The sequence below is a fragment of the Lemur catta genome, chromosome 6 (assembly GCF_020740605.2).
Source record: "Lemur catta isolate mLemCat1 chromosome 6, mLemCat1.pri, whole genome shotgun sequence".
Taxonomy (NCBI): domain Eukaryota; kingdom Metazoa; phylum Chordata; class Mammalia; order Primates; family Lemuridae; genus Lemur; species Lemur catta.
The window spans coordinates 48,812,413-48,826,068 of record NC_059133.1 but is presented as its reverse complement, the minus strand read 5'-3'; the positions used below and the strand labels follow the sequence as shown (position 1 = coordinate 48,826,068).

General features: G+C 32.9%; 1 protein-coding gene across 8 annotated transcripts in view; it reads left to right on the top strand.

The window, feature by feature from the left end:
* USP15 (ubiquitin specific peptidase 15) overlaps positions 1–13,656 on the top strand; it is a 128,737-nt gene that overhangs the window by 100,853 nt on the left and 14,228 nt on the right. For 7 of the 8 annotated variants that reach the window (XM_045553459.1, XM_045553458.1, XM_045553461.1 and 4 more), the window contains 7 exons: positions 3,967–4,140; positions 6,385–6,543; positions 6,623–6,847; positions 11,301–11,384; positions 11,475–11,569; positions 11,668–11,859; positions 13,210–13,325. In XM_045553459.1, the coding sequence (XP_045409415.1) occupies positions 3,967–4,140; positions 6,385–6,543; positions 6,623–6,847; positions 11,301–11,384; positions 11,475–11,569; positions 11,668–11,859; positions 13,210–13,325 (1,045 nt within the window). Of the gene's footprint in view, positions 1–3,966; positions 4,141–6,384; positions 6,544–6,622; positions 6,848–11,300; positions 11,385–11,474; positions 11,570–11,667; positions 11,860–13,209; positions 13,326–13,656 lie in introns of those variants that run through there. The other variant, XR_006735766.1, reaches the window with a different exon arrangement.

Sequence of the window (13,656 nt, the reverse complement as noted above, 5' to 3'; positions counted from 1 at the left end):
TAATGAAAATCATCTTTATTCTTTAAAACATTGTATTCAATGGTAGCCAGTCCAAGTATCCAATTTTCTTATAATTGCCAAGATGTTTGTGTTTTGTTTTTTTTTGAGACAGAGTCTCACTTTGTTGCCCGGGCTAGAGTGAGTGCCGTGGAGTCAGCCTAGCTCACAGCAACTTCAAACTCCTGGGCTTAAGTGATCCTACTGCCTCAGCCTCCCAAGTAGCCGGGACTATAGGCATGCGCCACCATGCCCGGCTAATTTTTTCTATATATATATTTTTAGTTGTCCAGATAATTTATTTCTATTTTCTTAGTAGAGATGGGGTCTCGCTCAGGCTGGTCTCAAACTCCTGACCTTGAGCGATCCACCCGCCTTGGCCTCCCAGAGGGCTAGGATTATAGGCGTGAGCCACCGCGCCCTGCCAATGTTCGTGTTTTTAAGATAGCCTATTGTGAAAAGGTTAAATAATGAATTGTATAAAGTCATCTTGAATCAACCTGCATTATGACCAACTTTAAGAAATTGGCTTCTGTCTTCTGCCAGAATGATGGCATTGAATACTAATATAACATCACCTGGGGCATTAAAATATTTTAGTTGTTTGACCTTTATGTCTTAAAGTTTATACCAAAAATTGTAAGAGAACTTTTAATATTTTAAACTGATCTTTATACTGTTATAAGAACATATTGTCTCCTAATATAATGGTATTTTCAAGATGAGGGAGAAAAGTATGTGTGGTATTTTCAAGATGAAGGAGAAACGTCTGACATCACCTTAGTCTTTTAACTACTGTGATTTGTGTATTAGTAGAACAATTATACTAGCTGTTGAATTTCTGTATTTATTTGTATTTGTAGAAGTTATTAGAAAAGTGTAGCTTGTGAGTTTCTTAAAACTTGTTCAACAAATAGAATGCTTGTTATGGCCCATTTAGGACTAAATACCTTAAATTTAAATATCGGTTATGATACCTTCACAGATAATACAGGCAGTTACTTACTATTAAAACTATTTGTGTTTCGTTGTTATTTAGTTTGTTAATCTTGAACTATAATCTTTTCAAACCAACATGTGTCACTGTGAAAATAAGTGCTGTTCTCTGTTTCAAGGAGTTTTAAAAAATCAAAGCAGTGGATCACTACAAAGCAGATAGTAGACTGAATGAAAAATCAATCGAAAGAGCACAAAATTTCTTAAATGGCACTGTCCTTCTTTTGGTTTAGTATTTAGGTAGATGTACTTGAAAGATACTTTTTATACTATTCATTACAATCAAATATATTTTTCCCTAATGTAGTAATATTTCATTCAACAAAAATTTATGGAGCACATGCCAAACATTGAAGGAAAGAAGTAAAAACCAAGAGGATAAATACATTAGTAAATATAGGCAAAAAACGTGTTTATTAATCATACATTTATTGTACACATGCTCAGTGCCAGGTGACATATGGTACTCAGTGCTAGAGAAGTAAATATAAAGGATATCATGGTACGTGCTCTCGTGGAGGTCTCAGTACATTTGGCAAGACAAAGAATTAAAGTTTGAGTATAAAATAATAAAAGTGAGCAGTAAGCATTTTGGAAACATACAGGAGAAAACACTATAAGGGAATATAAGGAGGCTTCCCAGACAGGATGAAAGAAGTTAGTAAAGCAAAAAAAGGTACCTTTTCAAGTAGATGGAGTAATATAAACTTACAGAGTGAGGGAAGGCGTGGAGGTCAAGGAATGACAAGTAATCAAATAAGGCTGGAACAGGATGGGAAAAAACATATTGGTAAAGGATGAGGCTACACAGGAGAGCAAAAGACAGATCCTTCCAAGGCTTTGGGATTCTAATCTCTAAGCAGAGAGAGCCATTAAAAGATTTATAGCAAGGAAGTGACATGATTAGATGTACATTTTAGGAAGATCACACTGGATGCTATTGGAAAGCTAAAAATTTTTCAATTTTACTTGTAAGCTTTTTCCAAGGTAAAGATACTTGTGAATAATTAAGTAATAACAAAGTTCAAGAATTATTTATGTTTGCACAACTTGGTTCTTTGAGATATTTGATAAAGCCATAAGTTATATCCTTTACATAACTGTGTTAACAAACAGTAATGGAATGTTATATTCTTAGCATAATCCTGAGGTGATCAAATATAAGGATTTAAAAACTAATTGATAATTGTTAGAAATTGCTATTTGACCTCCTGTTGCCTAATTGACTAGTTAATGTTGGTCCTATTTGCACTAAATCAGATGATACTAAGTGATGGCATTTATATTCTCAGTATAGCCATGATGTATTCTAGATTGCCTGGCCCTCTCTTCAAAGCTGGGCTTATAATTAAAAGAACATGTAATACAAAAGAAGAAGAGAAAATGAAACTCAAAAGGAGTATAATATTGTGAGAGATGTTGAGATATAAAAGGAGTTAGAAAAGGTAGGGAAGTATCCTTTCCCTTATTTGCCTTCTACACTGTAGCCTGTCTCTATCATTCTCTTGGTCACATAAATAAGTTTTTTTTACTGCTAAAAATGATATGTATTTTACTCTAAAGGCATCTATAGCCCACCCCAAACATTTTTAACTGATTATATCATTTCCATTTCCTAAGAATTTTATAATAATAAATTCTATGTTATCATAAGCAGTTCTCCCTTTTGCCTTTGAGGGAGACAATTTAGACAATATTATTTTTATTATATGAAAAGTTCCTAAATAGATATTATTATTTGAGTAAAAATAAGTTGATTTATAATTGAAACCACAAAATTGAGCTCCATAATCTATTTCAAAAAATTAAGTAAAAGTTGAATACCTTGTTTTGGAGTTTTAGCTAAATAATACATGATATGTAATTATAGTTTATAGCATCTGAGTTATCTGTGTGAATCCAGTAGGCTCAACCTTTCATGGCTACCAGACCTATCTAACTTAATACAAATGAGTAGAAGCAAGCTTTGAAAAAATTTTATTTCCATTAATATAAATCCAGGCTCTCATAAAAATGGGTTTCCACTATTTTACATGCTAGCAACTAGCTTTTCTTACAGCACTTTGCTACTTGACTTCAAGACAAATATCTTCACACAAGAAAAAACATTACTTATATGACCATATGTCTGTTTTAGCCATTGCATAGTCTAGCCATCTAATTGATAAAGTAATACTGGGTTCATACTGAGGTCAAATTACATGATATTATTAACTTAAAATTATTCCATCTTGAGATAAAATATTGTGGAAAAACTGTACTTCTCCCATCATTTTATTTTAAATACCAAATTCTTTAATTGAAAATGGGAAAGACTTGGAGAATTATTCATAGTTTTTATTTTGCCATAAAGGAAAATTAGATTATTATGATATTAAAGAAGAGCTGGAAGAAGTGAGAACACACTTACCCAGAGTTCACATAACTAAAATTTGTTTTCTCAGGCTCAGCTAATCTGTACTGTCCGTTCTAAAAATGGTTGACCAAATGAAAAATTTAAAGCCTGCTCTTTCACAATAAAGAATTGACAATGGAAGCAGTAAATACTTCTATTAAGTTAATTTCTTGCTTGCACTCTATCTCAGTTTTTACCTACTCAGGCTAATTTGCAGGTGCCTGGGATGAGTAGACAATCCATAATTTCTACCAATCAAGTAAAAGAAGGAAAGAAAACTCTGAGCTTCTCTCCCAGTTAACAGGTAGTTTGCTGTGGTTAAAATTAATACAGATTTTACAGCAACAAATATTAGAAATTTTATTTATTATAAGTAATTGATTTGAAATTTGGGAAATGAATAGTTGAGTGCATCATTTGAGTGTTTATTTGACCCGTTATTAGTGCAAGAGACCATCATTTAAATTTTTGTCTATATGTTATGGCAAATAAATTTGTTTCTCTCTTTATTTTAACATTTTTTAAGGAAAATGCATATATGGTTACTTATACTTGAAAATATATTTTATTCTTTGCAGTGTTTGAGCAATACACCTCCACTTACTGAATATTTCCTCAATGATAAGTATCAAGAAGAACTGAATTTTGACAATCCCTTAGGAATGAGAGGTGAAATAGCTAAATCTTACGCTGAACTGATCAAGCAAATGTGGTCTGGAAAGTTTAGCTACGTCACCCCAAGAGCCTTTAAGGTTAGTGTGGTAAATGGACTCTTAACAAGGGCTGTATTACCCCCAAGGGGTCAAAGTTGGTTCTTGGGAGGGGTTATAAAAAATAGTAGCTATTACAATGGTTTGTGACCCCTCCAAAGGAACACAATACATGAATAGATATATAGTATCTCCATGGTGTAAAATTTCAAGGTGGAGTATGGGACAGTTAATTAATTTTTAAAAAGGTATAAAAAGGATCTGGGACTAGGAGGGAGGGAATAATGAAAAAAAGATTGAGAAACCCTGGTATGGTACAAGAATGACTATAAAGACACAGCAGTGAGCATTTGCATGGTTGTTTTAGAATGCAGTATATCTCTGGAAAATTGGCATTAATAGTTTATATGAATATAAAGGACTAAATTTGGGCATGTCATTGAACACAAAGAACTCAATTTATTTTGAAAATCATTATAAGTTTGAAAAATTATTAAAATGAAACTAGTCTGCAAAACAAGCACTAAGTATTAATTAAATGTATTTTCAATATAATTCTTAGGCTTTTCAGTGTATTCATATTTGTGAATTGGTTACTTAGAATCAATAAAATCTCAAATAATTTAGTTTACCATTCAAATAAGAGCTGAAATTTAGCTTTATATTGTTAAAAAATTTTCTAATTACATAGGTAAGACTTCTGAAACATTTTAAACTTTTATAGAGAATAAGCAGAGTTAAACCATTATTTATACAAGTAACTTAAATGGAATTCATATATGACATATACTAGGCAACATTTTGTTAGCTATATAACAAAAAATGTTTTTAGAAAATGTTTTTAAAACAGCAAATCAAAATACCCCTTTGTTTATCTTTTTTTAACATTCTAAACTTTGGACAAACTAGTCTGGACAATCTCTGAACCCTTACCCATCATTCCAATTAGTTTCATTTTGTTAGATTTTTCTCTCTTAAAATTATGTGTAAATAGGCTGTTGATATCTGACTTTTTTTTATATTATTACATTTCTTTTTAGTCTCATCAATAAAATACTTAGTACTATAAGGACTAGGAAAGTTGCATGTGAACACAAATGTTTCTGTTATCTCTATGAGATTCACCCTTTTTACACACAGAAGCTGGGAACTTGGTAGTTTTTTTCTAGTGACCGAGAACAAAATGTTAAAACACTGAATTTTAAGTCTTCAGTGTTTCCCATTTTTTTGTACAAAACTTTTTACGATATTTGCTCCTGTTCTTTCCTCAAATCAACACTTCTTTTATATTTTATAGGGTAGTTATTTTTTAAATGCTTTTAGATAAGTAATTATATATTATATGTGGTAATATAGCAAAGACGAGAACCTGTCTCTTACTGTCTGCCTGCCAAACATTTTCAGGAGGAGGCAATAGGAAGACCTAGAGCTAAGAATTAAGAACATCTGGAAAATCCTTTGACAAATAGTGAAACAACAATTAATGACAATGAAATCTAAGACCAAACAGAGATTATGTGTTGGTCTATTTTGTCTCAGATAAACTTCACTGAGTGCTTACTGGGAATGCAAAATAAAATATAACTCATGTATTTCCTGTTGTCTATATATACAGTCAGTTCTCATTATTCACAGTAGTTATGTTCCATGAAGTTGCCACAAACACAAAAGTAACAAATAACGAAGCATTGGTCCTAGGGAAAATATAGGGTTTGATTCCTCCAAGCTTCTGGTCACAACATTTTCATCAGTCACTCAGTGCATAACTTTATTTTATGTGTGTTTCTGTTTAAAGACACCTGTTTAATATATATTGTTGAGTCTTTAACTTTGAACTCAAGGCCAATAGCAATATAACTCATGCCTTAATGAAGCTTATCTAACAGCATATATTTTTTCCCCATAAGGCACATCACAGCCTTCTTGTGTTTAGGAACACTACCTAACACTTCAGCACTGTGCTTGAGGGCCATTTTAAATACTGAAATCACTATCAAACAGCATAAAATGTGAAAAACACAGCGCTAAATAAACCACAAAAGGATACTTTTTTATAGTTAGGATAAAAGCTGAAACAAGAAGGCAGAGCATCACCTTATTCAACTCAGGCTGAGAACATGTACATCAGATGACTGAAATTTTTTCACCACTCTGAACATAGCCACAAATGACAAGTAGGCAAATTCACATATGTGGAATACATGAATAGTGAAGCTCAACTGTACATTTTTTAAAAAATCGATGCTGTTCCTAGTACTGCTTTTATAGTTTTTGCTTTTCTTACAGACACAGGTAGGACGTTTTGCACCTCAGTTCTCTGGATATCAGCAGCAAGACTGTCAAGAACTATTAGCTTTCCTATTAGATGGACTACATGAAGATTTGAATAGAATTAGGAAAAAACCATATATACAACTAAAAGATGCTGATGGAAGACCAGATAAGGTAAATTTCATGATATTATGGTCACCACTGCTGTAAGTTTGTAAAACCTCTTTGTAATTTGTGCCTGTTATCCTTGTAGGTGGTTGCAGAAGAAGCCTGGGAAAACCATTTAAAACGAAATGATTCTATCATAGTAGATATATTTCATGGCCTTTTCAAATCAACTTTAGTTTGTCCCGAGTGTGCTAAGATTTCAGTAACATTTGATCCTTTTTGTTACTTGACACTTCCATTGCCAATGAAAAAAGAACGTACGTTGGAAGTTTATTTAGTTAGAATGGATCCACTTACCAAACCTATGCAGGTAAGTAATGATTGTTTTCCTCGCATTGGTTATTTTTATAAAAAATTAGTGTTGAATCCTTATTATAAAAATTATTATTAAATCCTCAGTCATAATTTGATGATAGTACTTATTTTTGTAAGAGATTTTATAGGCTAAATACTTCAGAAATTAGTATAACTTTTTAGAATCTTGAAAGGTTAAAGGAAGTATATCATTATATGTTATATAAAAGCAAAATTCTCAAAAGGCTTTTCTCTCATCAAAGAAAAATGAGAGATTATTTGCTTTTACAATGTTGGATTGAATATTAGCTTACAAAGATTAATAACAGTATTATTTTTTATATTCACTAACTCTAACTTTCTTTAATGTTAATTATAATTTTTTTTCCTAGTGGTTGTTACAAGTTAATACTATACATTTTAATTCATGATGTGATAAAATAGTAGTATATTTAAATACCTATAATGTTTAGGCATTTTAAGAACTTAGACTAAATTTAGTTAAAGTAAAAATACTTGATTCAGGAATGTTCTCTAATTTTTAATATTTTGAAGTATCACATATTGCTTATTCTGTGCAAAAGCCCTGTGGTAGGCCTTAATGTTGATTGTCTGCCTGATTCCATGGCCTACTGGATAATTAATTGGATAATTTCACATTGTGTGGGCAAAACAGTATATTGTCTCCCTTCTTTTTTAATTAGTTAATCCTTTTACGACACTTGACCCATCCCAGCAAAAGTAGCTGCTGCTTCTACTTTCTGCTCCCCTAAATTTTAACACTTATCAAATTTTATTTGATCTTTGATTTAATCTTTTCTTCCTAAACCATAAGTTCTTTGAAGATAGGAGACCTCATAAATCTTTACATTTCCAACCTTTGTGGCTTGTAGATATTGATGCAGAAGAAATATTCAAAAATTTTATTTACTAAAATATTTATTGGGCACCTACTGAGTATAAAGTTCTGTTCATAAAACAAGTCCAATATGGTTCCTGCTTTAGAAGATTGTTTTCTATAAATCTTAGCCAAATAGCTCAGTTTGTTAGTGCATAATAATCATGAAATCTGTATGATAGTTGTGCTCAGAACAAAATTAGGATCATGCCATTCATTCAGGGAAGTGTTTAGGTCTACTGTCAACAAGAGCAGGGCATGCACAGTGTTTATAAAGTCCTTTCATTCAAAGTAATTAAAGTGTATTAGAGACTAGTCATGTACAAAGTTATGCAAATTGCAGCCATTTCTTGTGCTTTTTCTTTATGTTTCCTTCATGAACTCATTGAGCACAATGCCCTTATTAGTATTTATTTCATCAGGTAGTTACTGAATAACTAGCCCTTATGTGAGCAAGGCCAATAAAGACCTGTTTTTACTTTTGGCCAGGGGAATATGTGTTCACATTTCTAAAACTATATCCTTTAGGTACTCAATTATTCACTTGTTTATAAGTATAGAATTGCCAACATTCCTTTCAATGGAGAACAACTACAGCAGTGCTAAATTATCCTTTTACGTCTCTAGTTTGTAACTTTGCAAATATATGCCAATGAGTATAATGGAGCAAACAAGAGTATGTAAGCACAATGAATAAAAATTTACTGCAACAAAAATAAATGTAGATGCTGTATTTCTCTACAACACATTTGTTAAAGAAAATACTTTACCATGCCAATAATGTAAGGTAACTGTATTATATAGTGGCAGATTGCATTAAGTTACACGTTAGCCCATAAGGTAGGTAATGAATGTTCTCTAAATTGGGCTTTAAATTATTTTTCCAGCAATGTGAATTTTATTGATTTACTACTTTTCTCACTTGGTAACCAAGAATATAAATTTGTGGAGTTTAGAGCCATGGTCAGCACAGAGAAATTGGGTTGTTTTTGTGGGATTTTCCCCCTCACTTAGAGGCAGTAACAACTCAAGTACAAAATGATAGCCTCATTAATACTGTGCTTTAACCAGCAGGGAAGGAAAGTGAAATTAGCTGAGTTAGCCTGTTTGATGAGTTTTCTCATCATTGAAGTTGGTTTAGGTCATAGAAGTTTATTAGTAATTATTGAAAATGTAATATGTGTTCATTTCTCCTATTGTGCAAGATACTGGGAATATAATGGTGTTTCTAGTCCTTATTCTCAAGAAGCTGGTCATACAGTGTGAAAAAGTGCTTTTACAGGGTGCTATAGGAGAACACAGAAAGAGTAGAAAGACTAATCTACCCATAGTGGCTATGATGCCTTTGATGAATCCTGAATGATGATTAGGTTATAAGCAGGTGAAAACTGGAAATAAAAACATAGGCTTAAAAGCATGGCATGTACAAAGGGCTGAAAGCAAAAGAGAACATGGACCACTTTTGGAATCTACAAGTAGCTAATATGGTAAGGAGCTAGATCCCAAAGAACTTTGATGCCATGATAAGAAGTTGGAATTTCATCCTAAAGATTAGGGGAGTCATGAAAGGTTATTAAATATAGAGATTATTGTGTTTGAGAAAAAAGATTCTGCTTAGTGCATAGATTGGATAGGAAAGGCTTAGATCGTAAATACTAAGACAAGATAAAAGGCTTTTACAGTGACCAGATGACAAACAAATGACAAGGGCTTGAATTGTTAAGATTATTGTCAGAATGGCAGTTTGAAGAACCCGTTCAATGTGGGAAGTAAAAATGTATAAGCCTATTCAAAGATGATGCTAAGTTTCTTGGACTGGAGAACAGAGGACATAGTGTTGCTATTTGTTTTAATGTAATATATAGGAAGAACAGATTTAAGAAGAAACATATTTTAGTGTTGAGTATGATGACCTAACATAACTTTTAGTGTTGGACATGTTGACTTTGAGATGCATGAGAAACATTTAGGTGGAGATATCCAGTGTGCATTGAGTTTATGTATCTAGTCTAGAGGAGAGAAGCTGTGCTTGAGATGTAAATTGGGCAGTGAGCTCCATGAAGATAGTAATCAGTATTTTAGAAGGATAAGATCACTTAAGGCTAGGGTAACCCTGTGATTTATCATCTTAACAAGAACCCTTTTGAAAATAAAGGGACTGTGATTAATAATTATACTAGGACATCAGGCTAAACCAGGACAGGCCAAAGGAAATCAGGAGATATTGTTACCTTGTCTAAGGAGAGCATATAGAATCGAGAAGGGCAGAACTCTAAAGAACACTGTGAGTGTGATCACAACAATAGAAAAGAATTAAGAAGTAGTAGTGTTATGGGGAAAGGAAAATTTTAAAGGGGAGAGTGGTCAGCAGTCATGCTACAGAGAGGTCAATAAAATAAGGACTGATAAAGATTAAGTTGTTTAACAGAATTGGTAACCTTGGAAACAGGTTAAATTTAAAGAGGTGAAGATAAAAGCCAGGAAGTGGCTTGAGAAGTAAATGGGAGGTAAGGAAGTTATGATAGTATAGGTAACTGTTAACAAAGTTATTTGTGAAGCAGAGTAGAGAGAGAGATAATTGGAGGGGAATTATTAGAGCAATCAGGGACTATTTTGTTTCTATTTTGTTTTGTTTTTTGAGAGACTTGTATGTAGTCTAATGCTTATGCAAAAGAGTCAAGATAAAAATAGAAGAAAATAATTGCTGGGTTGTGACCCCAGAGAAAGCAGAATAAGATGGGATTCAGAACATAGATGCTAGGATCACCCTTGAATGGGAAGAGAAACACACCTGTCTTTCCATGTGTTATAAGAGACAGAGAAAAGAACCTGTATGGATTTAAGTATGTTTGTAGGGGCATAGGAAGTTGGAGATTTTTCCACCGGATAGCTTCTGTTTTCTTGGTGAAGTAGGTGTTCTGCTGACATGAAGGGAGAAGTAGTGAAATAGGAAACCTCAAAAATGTAGAGATTTTTAAATAGTTATTGAGAGAAATGAGAGAATAAGCAAGTATGTGATACACAGAGTTATTTTTGGGTAGTGTTGAAGGATCAGTTGAGATTGGGCACTGTGAATTTGTGGCACACCATCCTCTAAACTTGAGAAATTTTCTCCAGCATATCTGAACAGCTCTGAGAGAGTTTAGCAAGAGTAAATAGAACTCGGTAACAAAGACGTTAAAGGTTTTGCAATGGAATAGTTGAAGTGATAAAGCACATGCAGCCTGGATGGAAGGGCTAGAAGAGAGTAGCGACTGGAAATCTCAAAGCAAGCAAAGAACAGGTAAAAATGAATTTCCAGGAGAAGTAGGAAAGTCTTCCTGGAAAGGTCTAGGAAGTTAACGACAGTTGAATGCAAATATAGATCTTTGAATTGAGGAGCGAAGGAATAATAAGGCTAGGATAAGTCATCCATGTGGACATTGCCACCCAGGATGATGGCAAGATTGCAGACGCTGTGAGCCGAAAGCCAAAGGAATGTGAGGAAGCCAACATAAGGCCATTCTCGTCTATCTACTGAATATTTTTCAAAAGTAATAAATTTATTACTGTTTTTTTTGTTTTGTTTTAGTACAAAGTGGTTGTCCCTAAAATTGGAAACATACTAGATCTTTGTACAGCATTGTCTACTTTGTCAGCAGTACCTGCAGATAAGGTAAGATGTTTTGGGGGTTGAATTATATACATTGGTGTTTAGTTTTTCAGTGTTGTAAAACCAGCTTAATAGAAATTTATTTCCTTTTAGATGATAGTTACTGATATATACAATCATAGATTTCACAGAATATTCGCTATGGATGAAAACCTTAGTAGTATTATGGAACGGGATGATATTTATGTGTAAGTATAAAATTCATTGTGTAAAATATTACTTGAGAAAAAAATCAAAAGAAATAACATGAACTTTTGAGAGTTTATGTTCAGTTTTGTCCTTATAGGTTTGAAATTAACATCAATAGGACAGAAGATACAGAGCATGTGATTATTCCTGTTTGCCTAAGAGAAAAATTCAGGCACTCAAGTTACACCCACCATACTGGTTCTTCCCTTTTTGGTCAACCTTTTCTTATGGCTGTACCACGAAACAATACTGAAGATAAACTTTATAATCTCCTGCTTTTGAGAATGTGGTAAGTGCCAGATAATTCTACATTGACAAAATAAATATGGGAATAAAATATAAAATAGCTAATAAAAGTAAACATGCAGGGTAGTAGTATATTCTGCTAAACAAGTCTGTATTATCTCAACTTTGTTTAGATAAGTAGGAATTTTAAAAATCAGATTATACTCTAATCTACTTTCTTATTCAAGTAAAAAACACATACAGGGTAATTTCAAACCCAGGAAGCATAAAAGTCTTTAGCTATTTTATACCAAAAGTTTACAGTTGGAAGAAAATAAGAATTTATCAGTAATTAAAATATATGTACGAACTCCAAAATCATAACAAATGGCAAATGCTTCATTTCTTTACATATACTACTAGTTCACGATTGATTGCCATTATAAGGTAGCCCATTTTTAGCTTTCCTGTAAACCTTTATTTGAAGTATAATGTAATCAGGAATACCATTTAATCCTTTTTTTTTTGTTTATAGCTGACATATTTAGTATTCTTTCTTGCATACCTAATTATTATAATTCCTTAACCTATACATAAAAATCCCATACAAATATAAGTGTTCTTAGCAATAATATATATCATCTAAATGATCTTTTTATATAATGTTTCTTAACTTGAGAAATTATTTGCCACAGATTTTTAACATGTAAAAGAAAGACATAAACCCTAAAAATAACAAATTAATTATTTTTATAAAGAGAAGCAAAACAATTCACAGTTGTAAAGATGTGGAATCAACCTAAGTGCCCATCAATCCATGAGTGGATAAAGAAAATATGGTGTATATACAGACACATATATATACACACACACACACCATGGAGTACTACTCAATCATAAAAAGAAATGAAATAATGTTTTTTGCAGCACCTTGGGTGGAACTGGAAACCATTATCCTAAGTGAAGTATCTCAGGCATGGAAAAACACCATATGTTCTCACTATTAATTGAGAGCTAAACAGTGGGCACACATGGCCATAAAGAAATATCAAGAACATTGGAAACCAAGAAGCAGGGAGGTTGGGAAGCAGGGTGACAGGTAAAAACTTACCTATCAGGCACAGTGAACACTATTCTGGTGATGGGCACACTAAAAGCCACGACTTAAGCATTATACAAGTTATCCCTATAACAAAAGTATTTGTACTCCCTTAATATTTGGAAATAAAAAAAAGAAAAACAAAACAAATTACTAGTTACACTTATGGTACTATATCTTGAGTTTGAACTTATCCTTGAATCTACTGAAGGACCACTGTTATTGCATTAGAAAGTTTTGTTTTACTGACAGAGTGGAAGACTTTGTCTTTACCTTTGTGGAACTGAACTTGTTTGATTTCTGATTTTGTTTAAGCCGATATGTTAAAATATCTACTGGAACTGAAGAAACTGAAGGATCCCTACATTGCTGTAAGGACCAAAATATTAATGGGAATGGCCCAAATGGCATACATGAAGAAGGCTCACCAAGTAAGACTTTCTTTTTAAATTGTAAAAAACTTTTCACCAATTCATGAATGGATTAGTAAAATGTGGTATATGTATACCATGGAGTATTACTCAGCTATAAGAAATAACGGTGATATGGCATCTCTTTTGTTCTCCTGGAGAGAGTTGGAACCCATTCTATTAAGTATCCCAAGAATGGAAAAATAAGCACCACATGTACTCACCAGCAAATTGGTTTCCCCGATCATCACCTAAGTGCACATTTGGGAATAACACCAATTGTGTATCGGACAGAGGTGGGAGGTGGGGGGAGGGGACGGGTGTATACCTACTTGATGAGTGTGATGCGCAC